The sequence below is a fragment of the Mus caroli genome, chromosome 10 (assembly GCF_900094665.2).
Source record: "Mus caroli chromosome 10, CAROLI_EIJ_v1.1, whole genome shotgun sequence".
In the NCBI taxonomy this organism is placed as follows: Eukaryota; Metazoa; Chordata; class Mammalia; order Rodentia; family Muridae; genus Mus; species Mus caroli.
In genome coordinates, this window is record NC_034579.1 from 46,910,023 (window position 1) to 46,934,672 (window position 24,650).

General features: G+C 42.3%; 1 protein-coding gene across 3 annotated transcripts; it reads left to right on the forward strand.

Annotated features, from left to right (window-relative positions):
* The first annotated feature begins 9,584 nt into the window (after window positions 1-9,584).
* Vgll2 (vestigial like family member 2) lies at window positions 9,585-15,516 on the forward strand. 3 transcript variants are annotated; one of them, XM_021175157.1, is made up of 4 exons: window positions 9,806-9,886; window positions 12,131-12,437; window positions 14,504-14,642; window positions 15,080-15,176. In XM_021175157.1, exons 1-4 carry the CDS (start codon window positions 9,806-9,808, stop codon window positions 15,174-15,176), a joined length of 624 nt encoding a protein of 207 aa, XP_021030816.1. The 3 variants fall into 3 exon arrangements, with proteins under 3 accessions (XP_021030814.1, XP_021030815.1, XP_021030816.1); XM_021175155.1 differs by having other exon boundaries at window positions 9,585-9,886; window positions 14,501-15,516; XM_021175156.1 differs by having other exon boundaries at window positions 9,585-9,886; window positions 14,504-15,516.
* The last annotated feature ends 9,134 nt before the right edge of the window (window positions 15,517-24,650 follow it).

The following is a 24,650-nucleotide window of genomic DNA, read 5'->3' on the forward strand; positions in this document are numbered from 1 at the left end:
TGCATATGTATCAGAAGATGGCCTAGTCGGCCATCAGTGGAAAGAGAGGCCCATTGGTCTTGCAAACTTTATATGCCTCAGTACAGGGGAACGTCAGGGCCAAGAACTGGGAGTGGGTGGGTAGGAGAGTTGGGGGGAGGGTATGGGGGACTTTTAGGATAGCATTGGAAATATAAATGAAGAAAATACCTAATTTAAAAAAAATAAATAAACCAAGTTTTTATAACAAAAAAAATGTGAGATTGTCACCAGTTGAACTATTTGCTAAAAATGAATGCTTGGGCAGGTAAATACTCGAAGGCTGAAGCATACACACACTGCATGCTATTGAGAACACTTTGTATTGCTTCTATAAAACCAAGTGCATCATTGCTTAGCCATTGTGGTCTTGTTAGAAAAGGAAAACACAAATGTAAGAAAGATTTAATATCGTATCAGAAAACAATTCACATCTTACCCCTAAGGACCACTTGGAATGGAAAATAATCTGTTGGGAATTAAAGACATGGATATCTATACAAGTACATTTCAGCTGGTGAATAGGAAAGCAAATAGTAAAACATTCATTACTGTGTATATGCCTCAGCACTGACAGGGAACAAGCATAATTTTGCAACTTGGCTGATTCTCAAATACATACCACTAAAAAGAAGCCACACAAGTAAAGCTATATACTGCATGGTTCTACTAATGAGGCATTCTAACAATAGACAGATCAAAACAGGAAAGAAAGACAGAGAGGGCATCATCAGTTATTGCTGTCTGGGAAAGAGAGATTGTACAGATTGACTACAAATGGACTTGAAGAGTTGGGGGAGGGTTGGTTTTTGTGTGTGTGTTTGTTTGGATTTGTGTGTGATAAAACTGCTCTACATCTTATTGTGATGAGGATTAGAGTCCTGTATGTAATTGTAAAAATGTATAACAATATCCTACCTAAAGCAAGTATCTCTGTGCAAATTATACCTTAATAAAATTTGGTTTTGTTTTTTAAAATGAAGGAAGAGAAAAGCATACAAAGAAATACTGCAGTGCTCTAGTTTGACAGGAACTTTTTCCTCCAAGTTCCAGCATCCTCAATTCTTGACACCTCATTTACACCCTGAGATAGTTAGTTGGGTAGCAGCTGTAATTAGAATGAGTAAGTGTCCGTAAGTGGTAAATCTTCAGGCTCTCCTAGAAAACTCAGCAGTTAGGCTGGAATTAGAGATGTGACTTAGGTCACTCTTGCACGATTCACATACCTATTCTACTCCATTTAGATTCTGAAGTGCACTTATGTCTCAGATTTAACCCTGACAAGAAAAGCATCTCACTTGAAGGCTGTCTTGTTTATGCAGGAGTGGAATGTGTGAAGCAAAATGTTTTGAAAGTCCTTGTTAGAAGCTGAGGAACATAAATGAGCAGTTACTACAAGCAGAAACCTAATCCTCTGGCAGTTGAAAAGGAGCTGAACTTTTACAACAAAGGTTTTATGGGAAAATTCCTTGGATTGATTGGTATGATAATCCACTGGATCAAGTTGGTATGGTGATCTATTTTAACAACTCTATTTTTCAGGCATATAAGAGCTTTAAAAAGACCATGTTCTTCAATGGGATATGCTCTGTGTTCCTGGAATTTCATATTAGACTATACTTTATTGCCTACCCTTCATTTTCCATCAGCTGGGAATCAAGAGACAAGAGTTATAACTGCTGTTGCTCACCAAGCCCCTTCTCCAAAACCTGCAAGAGGATATAGTAACTTTAACTGGCAGATTTTCTCAATGTTGAAATTGAAAAGTCAGTGAATAAAAAAAAAAAATGCAGTGCGATGCATCAGTTATAGATTCAAGAAACAGAAGAAAGAATATCAAGGATGGAGGGCAAGGTTGAAGAAACGCTTTATGCAAACATAGCTAAAGAAGGAAAGACTGAGAATTACTACAGTGTACAAAGAATTATGGTACACAAGAGAAGTAAACCCAAAAGACCATGGACAGAAGGAGCCAAGATAAATACTGAGGCTATAATGACTGGGAATCTTCTATCTTCTGTTTGTGAGGGCTCAGAAAGGTTGTCTTATTCCAAAAGAAGCAGACTCTCAACCACACACTATCTGACACTCACAGAAATAAATTATAATGAATACTTTTTCTTCCAGTCACTGGGCACCAACTATCTCAGCTCCATGCATCTGAAGCTTGGAAGATGCAGGTCTCTCTTAAAATATACTTCCTTGGAATTCTACAAGCTCTCTGACTATGACTGCCAAACCTTTTAAGAAATATGTACTTGCTTGTTAAGAACACAAAGCATTTGTTTCTAAGTCAAGTTTATAATGTACTATTCTTCAAGAAGGATCTTGGAATAGAGCCGGGCGTGGTGGCGCACACCTTTAATCCCAGCACTTGGGAGGCAGAGGCAGGCAGATTTCTGAGTTCGAGACCAGCCTGGTCTACAAAGTGAGTTCCAGGTCAGCCAGTGCTATACAAAGAAACCCTGTCTCAAAAAAATAAATAAATAAAAGGGAAATATGTACTTCCTTGTTAAGAACACAAACCATTTGTTTCTAAGTCAAGTTTACAATGTACTATTCTTCAAGAAGGATCTTGGAGTAGAAGTGCTATTCACATTGTGAATGTTAATAAACACTATATATTACTTTCAATCGAGTAAAGCAGTACTACAATTTCAGAGACTGGTACCATAAATGTCTCTAGAGAGCAACTAGTGCATTTTCTTCATCGTACATCAAAAAACTGGAAAACTGAAAGAGCCTCATTCCACACCAAGGCTGGGGCCCTGATCACCCATGTCCTTCTACTCTCAGATTCCTCTAAGAGTAGATAAGATCATTTCATCAGGTTGAGTCTGCCTTGCTAGTTCTCAGAGGAGGCAGGGCAATGTCTAGTGGGCTGTGTTCCAAAAATATGTGACCTTTAGAACTATGGACACCCAGGGATCAGATTTGACACTTCATGTGTTTTAAGGTGGCAACCCGAAGCAGTCTATCCTCCTCCCCTCCCCTCTGTGCCTTGGGGGTTCTATCCAGTATCTGGCTTCTTGCCTACATAGCTAGTTGACAACAAGTACTTCAACATGTCATCTTTCTGTCACCTACCATCGGGATTTTCTTTTTGCTGAAGTCAACTCTCTCTAGTCTTCATGTCTGCCACCAAGGCAAATCGGTCTTCACTTCTCTTTAACTTGTTGTGTTTCCTGCCTCAATGTAGCTCTTCATTTATTACTTTAATTGACAATGTTTATGTTTTGTTATAAATTCAAGCATGATTTTTTGAAAATTATATATTAAATATACTTTGGAGTGACTAAATAGATATAGTTTTTAAATTACTTCATAAACAAGATTGTCTGGTAAAAACTTCTAAAATCTATTTTGTTTGCAATTTTTGAGGAAGCTTTAGTGCAAACCCAGAAACTTGTGCATACTAGAAAAACACTCCAACACAGTCTAGTTTCTCTTGGAAGTTTTTAAGTATACAGTTCATCATTGTTAACTGTAGTTACTGTGATCGACAATAGATCTCTACAAAATGTTTTTTTCCTGCCCAACTGAAACATTGTGTCTAATGACCCATATCTCATGAATCTCCCAATTCCTGTATTTAAGTGAAAATACATAGCTTATTTGACAAATTAATTGCAATTGTTTAGGAATAGAGTTATTCTATTACATTACTACAGGCTGTTTTACCTATTTCCATTACCAAAAATAACAAAGGGCACTGCTTTGCAATAGCTCTGCCCCAAGGGCCAAGCCAGCCATATGAATGTAGAGTAGGGCTTCAGAATCATGTCCCCAGTGAGCACTCAAAGAGAAAGTGAAGGCAGCAGGTTAGGAAACATGTGGTCATTCTGAAGCTTTGCAGAATGACTGTCTCTAAATACTTCCAAGCACTCAGACATAACTAAGGTCATGGTCATATTTGGAGTTCCTATGTTTGGAAAAAGAATTAGCTTTGCCTAAAAGATAAACAGTTGTTCTCTAGGAAGGAAAGAAGTTTCCTTAGGAAAGCCTACTGCGAGACCTGCACTTTTAATTTGATATTGTATACACTCACAGTTAGCTGAGTTTCATTCCAAACTATCTAGACAACTGGCAATCTCCCAAGTTTTGTTTATTTTTATAAACTTCATTATTTAAAGAAACTTGTAAATGAATAAAAATATCACATACTAAAATAACTAGACCCAAAGTCTATTCAACTTAATAAACTTATAAACAGAATTGGCATCAAGACAGAAGCTGTGAAACTTCACATTAAACTTTACAGTTTGGTATCAAACATATTTTATGCACTTATTTATCACAAAAAAAACAAAAATTCCATAACAGAATTAGAACTAGAGAAACACATAGCTCCCTATCCTCTTTCATAATAGTGTCTATTTTGATCTCGTTGTAGAAAGACTTACATGAGGCTTAAAAAAATGGTATACAACACATTAAAATTTACATCTAATTTGGTTAAAAATTCACATAAAGTAATAGTTTGATTCTTTTTCTGTACTTGGTTAACTTTTACTGCTCTTGAAGAAAGATATAGTGCCACTTAGTGAAGTCTGGAGTTCACAATCAACAACTGGACTTTCATTTCAGGATAAGCATTGGTATCATGAAGTTAAGAACAAAAATGTAAACTGTTATCTGCTTTGCTTGGCCTAGACTGTACCACAAGGGTCCCAAAACAACAAAGTCATACTGCACCATATATTTAAGACAGAGACAAGCTTACTTTATTTATGCCACCATTAAATTTATTTTAAAACCAGTCATAATAAAAATTAACTAAAAGCAGACAGCACAAGTATGCCATTTGTTGCTTGAAAACTCTTCCATGTATGCTAAGGAGGTCCTAAGAAGCTGTTTGGAGACCTCTTGGAACATAGAATGGGAAGTCACTCCAAGATGTCCTGACCTTCTGCCTGTTGGTACTGTGACTTCCCTTTAATCCACTCAGCACCCTGCTGAAGTGAAGTTTATATGCAGAAGTTTAGGAATGGATCAATACCAATACTGTCAAGCATCACCAGTCTGAAAGCCTGTATAGGATGAGATGTCAGTCACACTATGGTAGTTTCAAATGAGGAGAGAAGTAAATACAGTCAGAAATCAAAGGTGCTTAGACTAAGTGTGTAAATGAATACAAATATTAAAACAACCTCTTTCTATCAGCAAATGATTGATGTATGTTCTCTGATTTACTCTTTGTATCTAAATACATACTGGAGAATGTACGTTTCTTTAAGTTTTTCTCTTTGAAAACTTACAAACTTTGAAACATGAGTCATATGTACTATAATTCGCTTATGAAAGATAAATACAGTTTTAAACATTCATAGCAGGTACATAAACTCGAGAAAAAATGAAATTCAGAAAGTTTGGGCTATTTCGCCAAAGATAAAACTAATTTGTAAATTACATAAAAATAGTCTCAAAAATATGAGGCAGGTAAAATTTAACACTCTTAAACAATCATGTGTGTCTTTGTGTGTGTGTATGTGTGTGTTCCCAAACTTCTACTTATTTACCAAAGAGTCTCAATAATTATATCTGGCCTGACCATGCATGACTTTTTCTGAACACTCTTAGGATGTATTCTAAATTTCTATGAAAACAACTGAATCCTTTTTTTTTTCTTCTTCTTATTTTTTAGTAAAGCTTCAAGGTATATGAGTTTCTCTCTTTTTTTTTCCCTCAAGCTATTTCTCAGAAAATAAAGTCACCACCTAGATGTTCCACTAGTGGGCTGTGATTTATAAGTAGCATATCACACCTGAAAACCCAGCTTTGCAGAAATGTTTTCACTTAATATTATTAACAGCTTGAATCCACCAAATCTTGTCAGCTGTTCTCCTAAATCCAAACACATCTCTTTTCAGTTAAAGTGGCAGGACAGCTTTAGGGAGGGAAATCTCTGAGATTATGATTGTGTTCAGCCCTCTGGCTGGCAGAATGAGGCAGCAAGTGATGCCAGCTCTATGAGCCCAACAAACCACAGGCAGCTGAGGGCCTGGCGTGGTCTGCCCATCTAGCTTTATTCATGTGGCCTTTCTTTTATTAGTTAATTATTTTACTTATTTACATTTCAAATGTGTCCTTGGAGATGCATCTTGGAGATGGAGAGTTGACTCAGCAAATTTAGAGCATGTATTGCTCTTGCAGAGTGTCTAGGTTTGATTCAAAGCGCTTACATAGTGGTTCACAACCATTAACTCAATCCATGGCATCTGACTCCCTTCTAACCTCTGTGGGTACTCAGGAGGATTTAATTTACTGAGTTTGAGATTTATTTTTACAGTTTTAGATAATGTTAGACTTGCAGACCAGATGGAAGCTCTTTCTTCCATTTATCTTCAGTAGGGTCTCATTCTACAGCCCAGGCTGACCTCAAACTCCTGGCAATTCTTTTGCATCCGCCTTCCAGAGTACTTGGATTTCAAGCATGATTCACCATGCCTTGGTGAACTAGTGCATTAAAGGGACATTTGGGGTGTCTAGAGAGATGTTTCATGATTAAGAGCGCTTATTTGTCTTCCTGGGGGCAACCAGCCCCCAGTTCAGTTCCCAGCCACCACTCATACACTTCTGAAAGTCTTAAGCCCTCTTCTGACCTCTGCAGGGAAAGCAGCTTCACACGCAGAGACAAACACAAGCAACACACACACAAACACATGCGGGGGGGGGGGATGAAAACAAAATATTTATTTAAAGGGGGGACATATTTTTGGTGGAATCCTAGCATTTCAACAAATTGTCATGAATTGAGTCTATTAGAAGGGATAGAAAAGTTAAACACATTCTGATACAATTGGCTATGTGCTTCTTTCTCTTTTGCACTTGTTACTTTAACAGTTTAATGGCAGTATTTCCTCTGTAAAAGGAAGTGGTAGACGGGGGAGAGAGAGGGAACATTGGCTTTCTTTAATCAGTAGACCAGCTCCAAGACTCTGGACCAAAATCCAGTTTCTTCCACTCCATTCCTTGACCAGCTGGGATAATAAAAGGTTTAAGGTACCTGAGTTTTACTTTGTGCTTCGTCATACACTAGAGTCCATCTGTGGAGCTGAGAAACACCTCCATGTACCAGAAAGTCTTTTCAGAAAGAAAACACTGATGGATGTTGATCTCTGAGGCTCCTACTTTTTCTTAATTTATGGTTTGGATGGAAAGGAATGTTCTCCTGTCTAATTTCAAGGCTGATTCTCACTAACCCAGTTCACTATGTTCCTCTAAATTCTTGAACCATCACTATTTACAGAGATTCTTATAAACTACTTCCTATAAGAGGCGATGGAGTCCTGTGGACCAAAAGCATCCTGGGATAACTGCATCATCTTTTCCTCCTTCCTGTTCTGTCATTCTTTTCAGATACAACATGTACTGGGCCTTGTTGGACCTGAAGAAGTTGTGATTTTCTTTTCCCTTGAAGTCCAAAGCTAAGAAAGAAAAGGAGGGAGGGAGGAACAGAGTGGAGGGAGGAGGGAGGGGGTATTTGCTAGCTAAAATGCCATCAGCTAGACTCTTACTCTTAAAGAGGGTAGGTGAGGATCAAAGACACACACATGCACGCACACCAACTCTGTACACAAGCAAAAATGCTGGCTTGTCCATTCTGTAGAGCCTCCTGAAGAAGCATTCTTTGAAAATGGAGCCTTTGCATTGAAAGATGACCTGGAGACTTGGATATATAGAGCTGGGCTGAAGCAGCAAAAGTTGGGTCTCTGTTTCACTAGTGCAGGGACTGTTTGGCACCTGGCCTGCTCAGGTGTCCTTAGACCTGTGGCCTGAGCTAACTCCTGGCTTCTAGCCGGCCTGGCTGAGTCAATGGCCAACTGAAGCAAATGTGTGTGTGGCATCTAGGAACAAGGTCTCCTGTATCCAGCAGATGGGAGTAACAGGCCTGGAGCATAATGCACACCATCTGGAACTCTTCTGAGAAAGAGTAGCAGAGACCTGAGTCGGTCTTCTGTGTACCTCCACAGTGCAGTGCTCCAGAGTGTCTCCAACTGGTTGCTTGGTAAAGCCAACCTTTGCCCCACTCCTAAAAACTGTACTGGGGGTTAATTTATATGTATTTATATTTATTTTGGTTTTCCGGAATGGTAACTTGTGTAGAATAGATTGCCACAAAATCTGGTGATGATCCCCCCTCAGCCTGCGAAGTGTTGGGATTATAAATTTGAACACCATCCAGTAAAGTGTTCACATTTTAATTTGTAGTACATTCTATCCTAGTTAGTTGAGGAATTCTGCAACATGGCTTCCCACTTATAAGCTGAATTGGAACCCCGTTTTGGAAAACACAAACGGAATGCAACACAGAAGTAATTTGATTTCAAAGGTTCCGTTTCTAAAAACAGTTGTCTTCAAAAGTTAGTTCCTTGCGCTTGAATAGCCTGGGTAAGAATCCTGGTGAGTTGCTGCTGTTAGGTTTAAACTGGCAGATAACAAGGTTTCCTTTCACTTGTATCTATCCATGATGCCTGTACGGGGTGCCTGAGGCCCAAAGACTGGCCTTCCAAGGTCCCTTGAGGTTCTTTCCGTAACTGGAAAAAAAAAGTTTTGCCGCTTAACCTTGCTACGGAGGTAACCTTGTGTCAATTCAGTTTGTGGTAGACTAGAGGGAGGATTCCACTGTGATGTCAGTTCCCTCCCCCAAGGGTTTCTGGTGGGGCTTAGAGCAGACACCAGGAACAGCCCACCCTACCCTGCAATAAGAGCCCACCCCGCCCGCCTGCATCACTGAACAAGAAAAGGAACCAGTAAGGGGCATGTTTCACAACTGGAGGACAGACTGTTTTTGCCTTAATGAAACTCAACCGCACAGCTTTTTAACTAAACAAAGAAACAGCCCAAGTACTCTGACTTAGAACCAAGGAGTCATTGCTCTAAATATTGAGGACCCTTAAAGGCCAGGTGGACACTCTGAACTTGGTCAGCCAGGCATAGGAAGATGGGTGGGAGCTCATAGAATCTTAGAAAGTAGCTTGCACGCTGTCCGTGTGGGTGGAGTTGGTTCTTTGAAGAGCACCAAGAGGGTATGAGAGCAAACAAGATGGGAATGAGAAAGAAATGACCCAAAAAAAGCAGAATTAAAATTGGAAAGAGTTGCTGGGGTTGATGGGAGGGCAGAAATGGGACAGAGGGGGAAAGTTGCAGGTCTTAGCCACTGAGGCCACTTCCAGGAGGAGTCCCTCAACTCCTTTCTTAATGCGGAGATTCCAAAAGATAGCCCTGTCCCTCCTCATACGCAATCGGGAACTGTAGGCAGAGGTTCTGCTACAAGAACTGCTCGAGACTTTGCTGCGCTCTGCTGCCACGCACCCCGCTTGTCACTCTTCCTATCTTTGTGTCTCTGCAGTCTTTGTCCCACGTGGAAACGAGGGAAGAAGGAGGGAAGACTGGGTTCCCCCACTCCCCACCCCCACCCCCTCCCGCGACATTCAAGATCCTCAGTCTCTGGCACCTAGGACACAAGCTTTCCGCGAGGGAGTCTCGGAAAACTCTTTGACCGCGTCGCAGTCCTTTGGTCCCCGCCCCCTCTTAGCGTCAGCGCGCCGCGGGCTGCAGGGTTTAAATGCGCTCTAGCAGGAGCCCAGGCGCTTCTGCCCCGGAGCGCCGCCGGGCTGGAAACGCCGAGATAGAGGGGAGTGAGTTTGCTGCAGCCCCAGCCCTGCGCTGTCCCGCAGCCCATGACTCCCGGGCTCCGGCGCCGCCTTCGCAGCTGCAGCATCCTTGAGCTTCGCCAAAACGGCGTTGATGAGAAACCACTCAGCTGCCTCCGCGGCGGGGAGCCATGAGCTGTCTGGATGTTATGTACCAGGTCTACGGTCCCCCGCAGCCTTATTTCGCAGCCGCCTACACTCCCTACCACCAGGTACGGGTCTGTCCGGATGGGGCGGGAACCGGTGGAACACACACACACACACACACACACACACACACACACAGCTACAAAAGTACCACTACCTGAAAGGTCCCCTGAGCTTCCACGCTCCAGGGCTACAGACAGGCACCCAAAGACACCGTGATTCCGGGACCGCGCGCGCTGCGACCGCTATTAACTAATTCTCTTTAACTGGTGCATTTTCTGTCTTGAAAGGCGTGCGGATGTTCACCCACGTCCTTCCCAGATCAGTTAGACTGAATTTTCTTTTTAGAGTCTGGTGCGAGTGCAAAGAGCTTCCCGCAAAGCTCACGCAGGGAAATCCGAACTTTGATCTTGACCGTAGAAATAAAAACAAAAGGAAAATCAAAAGCCGCCTTCTCCAAGTCAGAGCTCAGGTGGTCCCGTCTGACCAAATAGCTAAGGAACTGGTGGATTCCTTATCAGCAGAAACCCGCATCGGCCTTTTGGTCTGTGTTTTACAGAATTCTAGGGAGCATTATTCAGGTGTAGTTGACCCGCTATGGGAGCTCGCCTTTCTGGGACCCAAATGGCAGAATTTGACAACCCAAAGTCTCTTTTAAGAGCGCTTAACCCCGCTCCTGCAAACTGTAGAGGTTTCCTTCTGCCGATTTCTCTTTTTCCTGAGCTGTGTGTCTAGCCCAGCAATGTTTCCTTCCGTGTCCCTGGCGAAGGTAGCAGAATTTGAGGACAGTGTTCCAGGGAAAAAGCGAAAGCACACACACCTGGGGCAGAAGTCTGGATCAGGCTGAAGTAAGAGCCTGGTCTTCCCTTTGGAAAACGCTGAAATGTACTGCAATGTTTGCGTTAATACTTTAAACAATTTTGTTTGCAAATCTCAACGAAATATGAAGATGATGAAGTGAGTAAAGTTTGCTTTAAGTTCCCCTCGCAAACTTCCCAAACTAGAATTTGTAGTCTTAGACTTAGGAATCATTTTTAAATGAAGTGGGAATATGGCGTTTGGAGTATGGTGAAGTTAGAAACTGTTATCTTTTGGCCCCAGCTTCTGAGACCATCAGTCCTTCCCCACTATAGGACCAGAAGAAAGATAGTTAGGTTTTGCTAGTTGGTCCTTTCTCCTCCTGGATCCCAGACCTGTCTACTATATTAAATGTCGCTCTGTAAGACTCTGCCCTTCCTTCAAGGCCATCTCTGCCTTTAGAATGATTTATCAGTATACCCAGTCTGTGGCTCAATTCTAAGACAATGTTCTCAGTAGCTGCGTCTGGCTTTAAAGTTTCAATGATACAGTGATTTGCTCCATGGTATATCGAAGCTCAACCTTCTTTCCTGCTCCTTTTTATCATTTCTGTCCTAAACTTGTTTGGAGATGCTGACAGTTTGCTAGTTGTTTGCTAACTTTTCCTTACTTAAATTATGTTTTAAAACTGCAAGTATATAGAATATGCCTGTGGCCCCAGCACTCAGGAGGCTGAGAAAGAAAGATCTTAGTTCAGGGCCAGTCTCAGCTACATGGCAAGATGTAGGCCACCCCATGCCTTGGGTCAAAACCAATCAAACTAATGAAAACAACTGTCTCCAACTTTGGAGACTTTTTTGTGGGTGCACATAACAAAATCCTACTTCCACTTAGTAAAAAGATCCACATTTCCCCAGTTACAGTTTTAGAACTCTTTCATGTTTTCTGTGATACTTCATTCCTGGTTGTGAAATATAGATTCTGTTTCTCATTGCTGTTTTTCTGTGTCATCTTGAGGATGCTTAATCTTGTGTCAGCACTTCTGCTCTGAGTTCTCCTGTAGAGAGAGGATAGTTATCAACTTGACAAGGATGCCCTCAATCTTACAGTCTGTTTTAAAAAGTGCATTTGTGAGCAAGTCCCTTAAAGTCGGACTCAGCTTACAGTCCTTACAGTAGGGTTTGGTTTTCCTCTATTTGGTTTAGTTTGTTCTCTTGGTTGGATTGGTTAATGATTGATTGGTTGTCTTCTGAAATTTTTCACCCCAACATTTTCAGAGTTTTTCCTTCAGCTCAGCTGAAATTCTGGGGAGAGGGGGTGTCAAGTAGGGCACATTCTCTTTAGGGAATATTGCAGGCAGAGAGGCAACTGTCCTGCCTGCCATTGATTGGTGGTTTTCTGTGGCAGGCACAAAGCTTAGATAGCAATGCCAGTTACTTAAAGGATATGTTCAGGATGCACCTACATTGACCATCTCTTGTGAATTGATGTTTCACTCTTTCTTTGAACAGAAACTAGCCTACTACTCAAAAATGCAGGAAGCTCAAGAGTGCGCCAGCCCGGGCAGCAGTGCCAGCGGGAGCTCCTCATTTTCCAACCCAACCCCAGCCAGTGTCAAGGAAGAGGAGGGCAGCCCAGAGAAAGAGCGCCCGCCCGAAGCTGAGTACATCAACTCCAGATGTGTCCTCTTCACCTACTTCCAGGGGGACATCAGCTCTGTGGTGGACGAACATTTCAGTAGGGCCCTTAGCCACCCAAGCAGCTACACCCCAAGCTGTACCAGCAGCAAAACACACAGAAGCTCTGGACCCTGGAGAGGTGAGTGGGTCCCCATGGAGAAGAGTAGGTAAAGGGTTATCTGCCTTCTTGCAGTCGACCTCCAGGGCCCCAAAGCAGCGCAGCCAAAGGCACAGTAAACTTAAGAGAGGGAGTAAAAGGCAGCACTGGAGGGAGGTAAGAACCAGGAAGAGGTTTCAAAGGGGAAAGGGTGCAAACTCTTCTTATAGATGCAGAGGAAAGCCAGTGGCATGGCCTGGAGCAGGGAAGCCAGGACACTGGCCTTGGAACTGGAAGCCATACAATTGGTATGTTGGCTCTACCAATTCCTAGCAATATGACCTTGGGCACGTCTCTTAACCTCTTTGAGGTCCATATTTACAGGTCTCTAAAATTAGAATAACACCTGGCCTCCTAGCCTTCCCCAGAGAAAGCTATAAGAGTCAAAAATCGGAATGTCTGTGGATGGTTTGTTGTGGAAACCCGGGATTTCTCACACCAGATGGAGCAGAACCTTCACCAACAATCTACAAGGCTCCTTTGCAGTTTCTGAAAATATGCCCATCAAACCTCCCTACAAGTAAAATCTGCTCGAGAATGCCTCCCAAAACTAGCCAGGCTTTTGCCAGGCTTCAAATATTTAAGAAATCTTAAAGCAGAAATTCTTAATAATGCAAGCCAATGGCAAAGAAACAAATTCATGAAACAGATCGGTCTTTTGCTACATTCCCCACAGACATCTGCTTTAACTATGAACAGGTAGCAATCTCCCTCTCCTACCAACACTGAGGAAATGATACATAAGCACTCTTTAGTCTTTGTTGTGTAGCTGAGCTGAGAAGTGACAACTTTGTCCTTTGTAGTATAAAAGAAAACTAATTTTCACTTGTCATTGGTGTGGGAATGGCAGTCCTTGCGTTATTCCTCCTCGTTATTTCAATAATAATAGCTAGCATTTTGCACAAGTCCTTAGATGAGATTTCAAACTCTCCCATTATTCTCTCATTACCTAACTTTTCTCTAGCAGGACATTTGGTCACCATTCAGCATACAAATTTCCAATTGGTTTTGGATTTTAACATTAACATGTTGCCTATGTTTTCCCCAGAAGAGGTGTTCCATGAAAGGGCTTTCTTTGAACTGAAAGACAAAATCCTTCTCTTCTTCTCTACCCAAGGCAACAAATTTGACCTAAGAGCCCATTTTCTTATCATGCTACCAAATTTACGGGGGTTGACACAGATCCTGTTGGTTATCATCATTATTATTATTATTATTCCTGTCATCCTAGCTTTGACCAGAACATTTGTTATTTAAAACTTGGTTTTTATAAAGCTGTCTGTGCAAACACCACCAGGGCTGCTCTATTATTATACCTCCTTCACTCATCTTGAATTCATTCAGGAAGGGGAATATTTTTTATTAAATTATTTTATTTATTTACATTCCAAATGCTGCCCCCTTCCTGGTCCCCCCTCCTCCAATACTTCATACCATGTCCTCTTCCCTTTGCTTCTGAGAGGGTGCTTCCCCACCCACCTATCCCTTCTGGCCCCACATCCCTGCCAGCATCTGAGAAGGGTAATATTTGAACGAAAGCCTCTGGGGGTGGGGGGGACGGACTACCACTAATAACAGGAGTTGGAAATTTATCATTGATCTCACAGTCTAGTGGACACCTACCTTGAAGGGAATCTTGGAGCAAGGATTGAAAGGGGAGAGAGGATAAGTATGAGATAGCTAGGCCGCAGGCAGACAGACAAAGGTCTTCCTTCAGCTGGATGAAGGGCTGCAGCCTGGAAAGGGGAGTCTGCCCTGGTCCAGTGGGGAGAGGGCAAGCTTTCTACTCCTTAAATCTTCTCCTCCCTCCACCATCAGCTGGGTGATTCAGAGATCGTCCTGGTCTCACTTCTCAGTACCCTAGCCTCTTTGTCACCCGCAGAAGGCTCCTTAGAAGAGCGCCCAGAGGCGAAGGCGATGGTGAAGGCTGCGGGTCCTGTCCCTCCGCGGCCTTCCCACCCACCCTTGACCCCTAATCCCCCTGTTGGGTAGGGCTGCACGACTGCCGTGACACTCTTCTCTTGCTTTCATCCCGCCCCGGGCAGCAGAAGGCACCTTCCCGATGAGCCAGCGCAGCTTCCCCGCCTCCTTCTGGAACAGCGCGTACCAGGCGCCCGTGCCCGCGCCACTAGGCAGTCCTCTGGCCGCCGCACACTCGGAGCTGCCCTTTGCCACCGACCCCTACTCTCCCGCCGCGCTGCACGGCCACCTGCACCAGGGCGCGGCCGACTGGCACCACGCGCACCCGCACCACGCGCACCCGCACCATCCCTATGCGCTGGGCGGCGCCCTGGGAGCACAAGCCTCTGCCTACCCGCGGCCAGCAGTGCACGAGGTCTACGCGCCCCACTTCGACCCGCGCTACGGGCCGCTGCTCATGCCCGCAGCCACTGGCCGCCCCGGCCGCCTGGCCCCTGCCTCGGCGCCGGCTCCCGGCAGCCCTCCCTGCGAGCTTGCGGCCAAGGGCGAGCCAGCGGGCGGCGCATGGGCTGCGCCCGGGGGACCCTTCGTGAGCCCCACGGGGGATGTGGCCCAGAGCCTGGGTCTCAGCGTGGACTCAGGTAAGCGGAGGAGGGAGTGCAGTCTCCCCTCTGCCCCTCCGGCACTGTACCCGACTCTGGGCTAAGCTCTGGACGCGCCCACCCCGACCCCCCCCCTCCCTCTACCCCCCAGGACCATGTGGCTGAGAGATTGCATGCCATCATTTGTTTCTACGGGTAGATGTCTTTAGAAAGTAGCACCCTGCCCTCGGTCTGGCTCGGTGGTACAGAGGACTCTTTTTGTTCTTTGAATAAAGTTCAGTCGAAAAGAGAAAGATGGTAGTCTGAGCTGGTCAAAATTGTAGCCACTAAACACACGTGACTACTGAGCCTTTGTGGTGTGTGGCTAGGATGAATGGTGATGTGGTCAGACATAATACACACTGGATTTCCAAAACTGAAAAAGAAAATAATGTAAAACCTCACCTCCTTAACATTTTATACTGAATTTGCATGTTCTATTATGTCCAGCGGTTGCCTATTGGTTATATTGAGTTAAATAAAATGCACTATTAAAATGCTCTGTTGCTTTTTCCTTCCTGTGATTCCTGCAGCGCCTATGTATTTCATTGCTGCTGCACAACGCTGATCCAGAGTACCTGTGACTCACCAGCACCTTAACTGCCAAATTATGTAGGTCTTTAACACGTGTAAAATTTAGAATGGTTTTGATGGTAATGCTAAGTTTAGAGTTAAACTTCAAACATGTGTGTTCGTTCTAAAACAATGGAGAAATCTAGAACTGTGGGGTGGGTGGGGAATGGTTGCCCTCTTTTTGATTTTTTAGAGCAAATGACAAATGTTTAAAATAAACCCAATTATTGGCTAGTCTTTTGCCTCCTCCCCCTTTCCTTGGATGAAGGTTCAACTTCCCTCCATATGCTATGCTTTTACCTTTCACAGCCTGTAGACTGTGTAACTTTCGCAAGAAAATGGTGCGTTTGTCTTTTTTTTCCCCTCTCCTTAAATATCCTGTCCCCTCCCCCCCCCCACCCCCCATCTTCTCTTTATTTAATTTTAGGTTTGCAAACTCTGGACCAAGGCAAGCATCTGTATGGGTTTTAGACAGACCACTCCCTTTCCTGTAAGTTCCCGTTGGTGACAGTCAGAGCTGAGGGGTTTTGTAAGGGCTTCTGTCTTGTTTCCTCAGTGGTACACATCTTCTAAGATGACCTGCTGAGCCCTAGGTTCTCCTCCTGCTTCTATCTTCTGACCAGCATCGGGGCTCAGCAGCTGTGCCTTCCAGTGGAGAAGAGAGCACAGGAAGGCAGAGACTTCAGATTTCCCCACCTGTTGGGAAAACCAAGAACCACATTTACAAAAAATATTGTCTCAAATTAATGACTCTTGGCTAAAACCCTGGCAATGTCTGTGGTGAGTGTGCTTAGCTGGGTGGTGCACTGTAAGCACTCTAAGAAGGAGAGAAAGGGAATATTGTTTATGCTGAGGTGCTTTTGCAACAAAAACCATGACAGAGACATACAAAGATGCCAGACTTCTTCCTCATAGCCCAGACTCCAGCTCCTACCTTGCCCATCCCCCTCACCACAGCACCCACTCTAGACAGAAGACACACTCCTTTCCTGTGAACTGTGAGCTCAGAAGCCTCTGTCTGCATATGAGTGGCAAGAGGCAGATATAGAGCCACCTGCCCAAGTCTTACTGGAATGCAGCTGTTGGAAGACAGCTGCTTAAAACTCCAGAAATACATTGACCAAGGTGGGACTTCGTGGTGGCGGGCAGGACAGTTGTGATCGCACTGGACAGATTATATAAAACCACATATATCGCTTCACTTTTACAAGGATCGATTTGCCATGAAAAAAAGAAATTTTGTTTCACCTTCGCTCTCACAAACCCCACCTGTCTCTTGTCCTCCACTGAAAATGCAAGAGAGACAAGCCCCTCCCTCCCCAACTGTCTCCATAGGAGGAGCTAGGAATCACAAGAGGAGGAGGAGTCCACAGAGTAGGAAACAAGAACAACATTTCTCTCAATCTCTTCAGTTGTGATTGCTAACTTTTGTGTTGGCATAGGGAAAGAGTCTACATGGGACAGAGCTGGAGATGAAGAAGAAGTGAACATTACAGATGTTATGTGTTATGAGTGTACTGTACTTTGTAAAGTGAAAATAAATGTCTCAGTTTTAATAGAATAAAATAATTCATAGGATTATGATATGATGTCAGAAATCTTGTGGGCTGTGCATTGCTTGTGTGTGTGTGTGTGTGTGTGTGTGTGTGTGTGTGTGTGTGTGTGTGTGTTAGAAAGAGAGAGAGAAAGAGAGGGAGAGAGATCTATGCAGTCTTTAAAAATGGCTGCTGAATTCTTGTTCACACTGTTCCATCTCTCACCTCGCTTAGGGGTAACAAGTTAGATATGGTTTCACAATCACCCCACACACCCCTGTTTGACAGATGAGGAAACTATGGCTGAAAGAAACTAAGAGTTCATCTGTCAGCCTTCAGGAAACTAGAAGCAGAGATGCCACATGATAGACCATTTAGTCTGCTACAGATTTATCACTTTGCAGGAAAGAGTCCTTGAAGTTCTTAAATTCTATATTCTAGACAATATAGCCTTTGGTTTAAGGTGTGGGTTTTTTTTTAGACATTGGTTATTTTATATTTTAAAGAGATGACCCATGAAACCAAATCAAAAGAGGGAAGATTTTTTAAATTGATAGCACTTTTGTTATTGCTGTTGATGCCAGAACTATTTGTATTTTTGCATTAAGGTGCCTAGAGAGATTATCTATATTATGCTCAAATTGCCCTTTGTACATTGATAAGGCATGAACAGCTTATCATTTATTTGGCCATCATTGTAATGTGAGAGACGCATATGGCATAGCTTGGATAATACTCTAAGTAGCAGTGAAAGACAATACTCAGAGTGCAAGCCTGTCAGCTGCCCTTTCAACTTTCTCTGTCTTTTAAAAAAACTGTGAAGTAAATTTGAACATGAAAATGATGCCATTGTTTTTATGCGGGTAGAAAAATACTGTACCCACCCTGCTGTGATAACAAAATAAATAATGTTAGCTGATTATTGTGCACCAGGAACTGAGGCTTCATGGATGGATTAGATCATGTAAGAGCCCAACACCTTTGATAGTACTTCTTATTATGACAATGACATCCTTCTCATTGGGAAGAAACTGAGGCACACAGAAGGGAAGTCCTCTTCTCCATCATAAAGTGTCTAAGTGGCACTATGTCAAGATGAATACCCAGATGTGCAAGTATGGAAACTCAACTCTGGCTCTTGAGCTTGCTGCTTCTCCTCTTTCTTTCTGTGGTTCAGCTGTGAGCTGATTTTCCCTTCTGCAGTAGAGAGAAAGGGAAGAGAAAGGGGCAGAGAAGGAAAGGAACAGACTCTGAAGAACAGGAAGACTCCTAGGGCTCCAAGGAGCTATCTATCCCTGGAGCATGATCTAAACTCTATCAAAGGACACTGCCTTTAGACTAACTATTCTGACTGGTGCAGGTCTCTATTCTTCTCCAGGAAAGAGCAGCTGCTTATTAATTCATTTCAGTATTTAACAGCCTTCACTGCTCTCAAGTTCTTCACACCCAACATAAACAAGGCTTGCAAGAGACTGAGGGCTGGACACTGAAGCAATAACTAAAATTAACTTTGGACTTCTCTGTGGATTTTTTAATCCATGTTCCACTGGCACGGGTCACTGGTAATGCAAGCATAAATATGATGCATGAGGTCCCTGTGTGCTTCTCAGAATCTGCCATTAAGTATACCATGGAAGAAGAAAGCATAGCAGTCCATTCCTGGCCAGGCACATCCTCTTGATGTATACCCCCATCACTGGAAAAGGCTCTTTACCTGTGCTCCATCTACACTAACATTCCTAAGGGCTGTGATCACAACCCATGGGCGTATTTCCACAGCCACAAGGTTTGCATTGCTGAAACCACCTAAGCTGCTTCTGACCTGAATATCAGGTTGCTCTTGAGGAGACTCATTCACTGGAACTGGCCTTTGGGACAATCTTGACCAGCCCATCCTGACTGCTGGGGCAGCCCCAGCTCCAGCAACCTGGCAGAGATGATGCTTCATTCTGTTTTATATCCTCCTAAAGTAGAAGTGCAAGTTGATCTAGAACTACTGTGTAACTAGAGCACTGACAAGAACTTTGGAATTAGTAACCCTAACTGGCAAGCTGTTAAAGCCACCATGTCTCAATGCAAAATAAGAATGTGCATGCTGGTCTCATTAATATTAATAGAGTCCCCAAAAGTTCTAATAGTTGCAGACAGAAATATAAGAAAACAAACGATGGCATAACAGAAGTCAAGGATGGAATTTCAGTCTTATTACATCTGATTGAGGGTCTAAAGAAAAGTTAGGTTCACCAGCAATCACGTCTTTGGCATTCTGTCCATCTCACCCACAGCCTTCCCTCTACACTTGGCCTGAGCTGAAGAAGAGGTGATGAAAAGGGGAGAGACTGCTGTCCACCACCAAGTAATCCTCCTGCCATTGCCCTCTGGCTGAGAACGCATTCAGCCAGCTAGAGGAACTCTATCCGTTCTATTCCTCAGCTGAAAAGGAGTTGCTAGCCTGTCTCATTTCCCCTTTGAAGTTCTATTTCAACGTGTGGCATATTCTGACATGATTGATTCCCAGCTTAGTTGGGAGCTGGTGGGTGACCGGACTCACCCTCCCTGGTTAAAGGCTGCTCTGGCCCCTTGCTCTGAATGGATGCTTCATTTTCTGTGCCATTTTGCTTCTGAGGAAGAAACTATTTATTTCTTATGTTATTTTAACTTCCATTGTGCTTAGATTCAGAAGCTGCACTTATGTAAAGGCATTCAAGCATATCCCATTGTAGAAAACAAACAAACTCTTTATTAGGCGCTCACTGAATTAGAGAGACCGGGACAGGGAAGAGGACAATAGCTTTACATATCAATATCATTTCCAGAGAATGCATTTTCAACATAATTCATACAATGAGGTCACAGCATGAGAGAAAAATGGAAAGACATTTGAAAGACTCTAAACAAAACTGAAAAATAAGGTAAACTTAGAATATCGCTTTAATTCATTTGTTGACGGTTACATACCCAAGTGGTTTATAGTTGATTATCAAACTCTTTGCACCCACGTTCTATTTCTCCTTGCTAGAAACTTACATATTAGCATATATTCCTAAAGTCTGGAATTACAATGACAGTGTCATCAGTACAGTTGCCATTTGTGAGTAATAGACACAATATTCACAAGAGCAAAAAGATTGAGCAAACGATTTTAGTATTTTCTGAAACTGGCTCTTCCCCATCATCTATAAATGAAGTCCGGTAATACAAAAAGTGTATCCCCGAATCTTCACAGAAGAACTTTTTTGTCCACACATCACACTACACACACACACACACACACACACACACACACCCCACAACCCCAAGAAGAAACCAGAGTCCTCTTGCTGTCAGACAGGTACAGACACAAATGATAATTCTCTCTGTACCATTATTTCCTTCTGTTTCACTGTAGCCCCAATGGGCTGGATCAGAAAACAGACACTTGATAGCTGCTGTTTCCATGGTTGAAATATTTGTGAAGTTAGCACATAATCTGAAAGCAGAAGCCAATAAATTGTAGAGTGCTAATTGGAGCTGGAGTGGAGCTGTCAATCATGTTACCCTAAACACAGAGAGACCCTCATTGCCTAAAAAGGCAAGACAGCCTCCCAGAAGGACTCTCAGTTGTTTCTGGCTGTGAGCTCCAAGCCCTGCACTGCATCCAGGCAGACTGGCACTGACCTCAGAAGGTAACTCTCTTGAGCCAAGTTCACTTTCCCATAGACACACATATCCCATCAGGAAAATAATCAAATGTTTTTGCCAAAGAATTTGTATTTAATCTTTAGAGTTACACATGCATGCCTAAATATATACAATTGACTCAAATATCCATTACTTTCAAAGAGCATATTACTGTGTATTTGAAACTCAAATCAAACAAAAACTAACATTTTCACTAGAAAATTAATTTTTCTTCAGACCATAATATTTCTGCAAGGTTTTTCCATGTGCTGGTTAAAAAAGAGCCTCCTTTAGCTAAGGTATCCAGACAAATGTTTTCACTTTGCTAGAATTTCATTCTTTTCCCTAAACATGTTTTCTGTTTTATTTTGTTTTCATCATTTCTTAGGAAACTCTAGCTTTGACACTTTAAACTGTGCAAACGGATTTCTCTTACTTTACATTTGACTGTTTTGCAAGGCATGTATGCATGGCCACCGCATGCATGCTTGGTACCCACAGAGGTCAAAAGAGGGTATTGGATCCCCTAGAACTAGAGTCATGGGTGCTGTGAGCCACCATGTATGTGTTGTTGGGGATCAAACCTGGGTCCTCTGTAAGAGCAATAAGTGCTCTTAACTGATGAGCCATTTTTCCCAGCCCATTCTTTTCATGATTATTTCTACTTTCTGTCAAAAATATATAAATGAATATATACAATTATCCTTACATAAAAGAAATTGACCGTAAAGGTACACTGAATTTTGAAAACCAAAACTACTATTTGATTCTGTGTTAATAATTGGATCACTAATATTCTAGTTAGTAATTAGCAAATTTTTTCAACATTTATGTTGGCATTTATATTTCTCAACACTCTGCATTTACTAATAGGAAATGTTTTTGTTGACTTTATCATTTGAAAGCCTCGTTAGAATACTTCAAACAAAAGTAGTTTTCATTCAAGAGAGAAAAAGGCCAAGGCTCTTAAGCTTTGAAGCTAACACTTGGTAGAAAGAACACTTTATGATAGGAATTGTTGACAAACGTGTCACAAACTCAGTTCTCACACGACAGCCTTGACCTTGTCTTTAAAACCAATTCATCGGCCCAGTGCCAAAAACGATATTACTGAAGAGTGGGCTGGAAAACAAAACCAAATGACTTTTTGTTATTGCTCCTTCTTGTGCTAAGTATAGTCTCATTTCTGTTTCTTTCTGCATCTTTCTCAGTTGATAATCCTTCCCAGAAAGCAATGGCATATTTTTGCTTAAGTATCATATAAATTATTTTCCCCACTGTGCCTGCTATTTTACAGAATACCTTGGTGCCTTTGAAAATACTGCCTAAGACGTGCAGTGTCGTTAGGGCAATTCTGCCTGGTTTTCTTGTCGACATCATAATTTTTTTTTTTAGACGGTGTTTTCCCTACACTCAGAATGACATTGACAGGCAAGTTTGGATAAGAAACATATTATAAGCCTATCAATTGTTCTTTCCTTGTTCAAGAATGTCTTTTAAAAACACATTCTTCAGCCAAGCAGCAGTGGTCTTTAATCCCAGCACTTGGGGGCAGAGGCAGGCAGATCTCTGAGTTCAAGGCCAGCCTGCTCTACAGAGTGAGTTCCAGAACTGCCACGGCTACACAGAAAAACCCTATCTTGAAAAGCAAAATGAAACAAACAAAGCAAATGAAGTAGAAAAGATAATGAAAATGGGTTCACATCCTGAGGAGGAAGAAATATAAGCTATCTTCTCTCAGTTTTCAGGAGAACATAAACTCACCAGCCAATAACTGAAATAAATTATGTTCAATTTGAATTATCCAGAAAAATCATTCATGATTCTATACTTAACAACCTGAAACTATTTAGGCAATAACCAAAAGTGATAACTCTCTTTTCATTGAAAATGTGGAGTTGGTCATTAGGCATTTAAGAATCATATCATTATAAACAGGACCGAAGCTTTTAAAAACTCAACAAGGACCATTGCTATCTCTCCTGGTTTTCTTGTGATATAAAATGTAATAAAAGCAAAAGAGGAAAACTGAGCAACATTTTACAGTTGTGATACACACCTGTACCACCAGTTAATATAGATGTTCTGTCTTAAGAGAATGAGGCAAAACTCACAGGTGCCACTAACTCTGTGGCTCTGCGGGATAGCAACACTAGGAAGACAGTCCATGCCTTTTAATCATCGACTTCATAGTATTTACATTCTCAAATTATGAGGCTTCCAAATACACTTTTGTGTGGTTTGTACAAGCATTTAATTTTTGTCACCCCCTTAATCAGAAGGATTTCTAACTTGAACTCAGTTACCTACATTCTAACTAGAATAAACTGTAAAGGTGACTATGGGCTGAAGGTGTTGCTCAGTTGGTAGAGGGCTTGCCTAGCATATCCAGAGCTCTGTTTTCCATGACCAGCACCATATAAACCATGGTGGCACACATCCATGCAATTTCAGCACTTGGGAGATGGAGACATATATAAATGCCTTGCATGCTATCTTCTGGTTTCCTGCTCTATCCTCGGCACTGTCTGTTCCTTTGTGTCTGTTGGAATATGCTGCAGAGCTTTAAAAAGCTATCATCATCATCGCCTTGTATTTGATAGGGTATAAATTCACCATCACATATCACCTCAGACAATAATGTATAGCCCAGAAATCGCTAGACTATCAAAACATAATTGTTACAGCTGTCTACTGCCCTGGATGAGAGCAGTATTCCCTTAAATCTCAGAGAAGGGTTTGTAAGCTTCCACCCCATCATATTTAAAAAAAAAAAAAAAAAAAAAAAACCCTCATGTCTCACTTATCCACAGCTTGCTTCAAACATTTAAGGTTTTCCTCTTCCACAAAGCCTGTCTCCATCCTAGACCACAGTGAGCTACCACACCCTTGTGGAAACTCCTGCCGTCATTCATCTGTGCTGTCTATTTGGCTCTTAACTAATGACATCATCTCTAATTCTGGATTGAGGAGGCTGGCACACTGCTGCAGTCAGTCTTCTTGCTCACTGTTGACTCCTAACATTTTTCCCCCTAAACTTAATGTTACCACCTTGAACAAGTACCATCAACTATTGCAAAAAATCAAGTTGTTGCATTAAAATATTCCATTTAATTATGAACAAACAAATTTTAAAATCTAGCTTGACCTGAGATTTGGGGGACAAGTTAAAAAAGTGAGGTAAGAAAATATGAAATTTTGCTTCGGTAAAGAAAACCCTCTTATTGCAAGGAGCCAGGAGAGCCTGTCACACTTGGGAGGAGCCAAATAGTGTCAAATATCATTTTGTCCCATATGCAGGCAGACCCTGTGTCTTTTACTCAAAGACATCACTTTAGCAGTACCTCCTTTTCATGCATCTTTGTTCTCCTTCTTTCTGGGATCATTCCCATTTATACAACACAGGCTGCAATATTTCCGGTGTTTAAAAAGCCAAAATAACACACACAAGAAAACTTTATTATCTCTCACCCTGTACCAAAATCATTTCCAAATGCATCAAAGCCCCTAATAGAAGACTCGAAACTGCCAGAGGAGACATAGGGAAACCACTTCTAAAAAGGAGTCTAATGGTTCCGGAAATACTGCAAAGAACTGACAGACAAGAGTGCAGGAAATTAGAAGGCTCCTGCACCGTGTAAGAAACCATCACCGGAGGGAGAAGAGGGGCTGCAGAATGGAAGAAAATCTTCACCGACCACATATCTGACAGGGGATGATTATCTGGAATTTATAAGGAATGCCAAACACTGAACAATAAAAACAAAATCATCTAGTCAACAAGTAGGCAAATGAATTGGACACCAGGTCCTCAGAAGAAGAAATGTCCAATAAATATCTGAAAAAAAGTTAATCTTTACCCAACA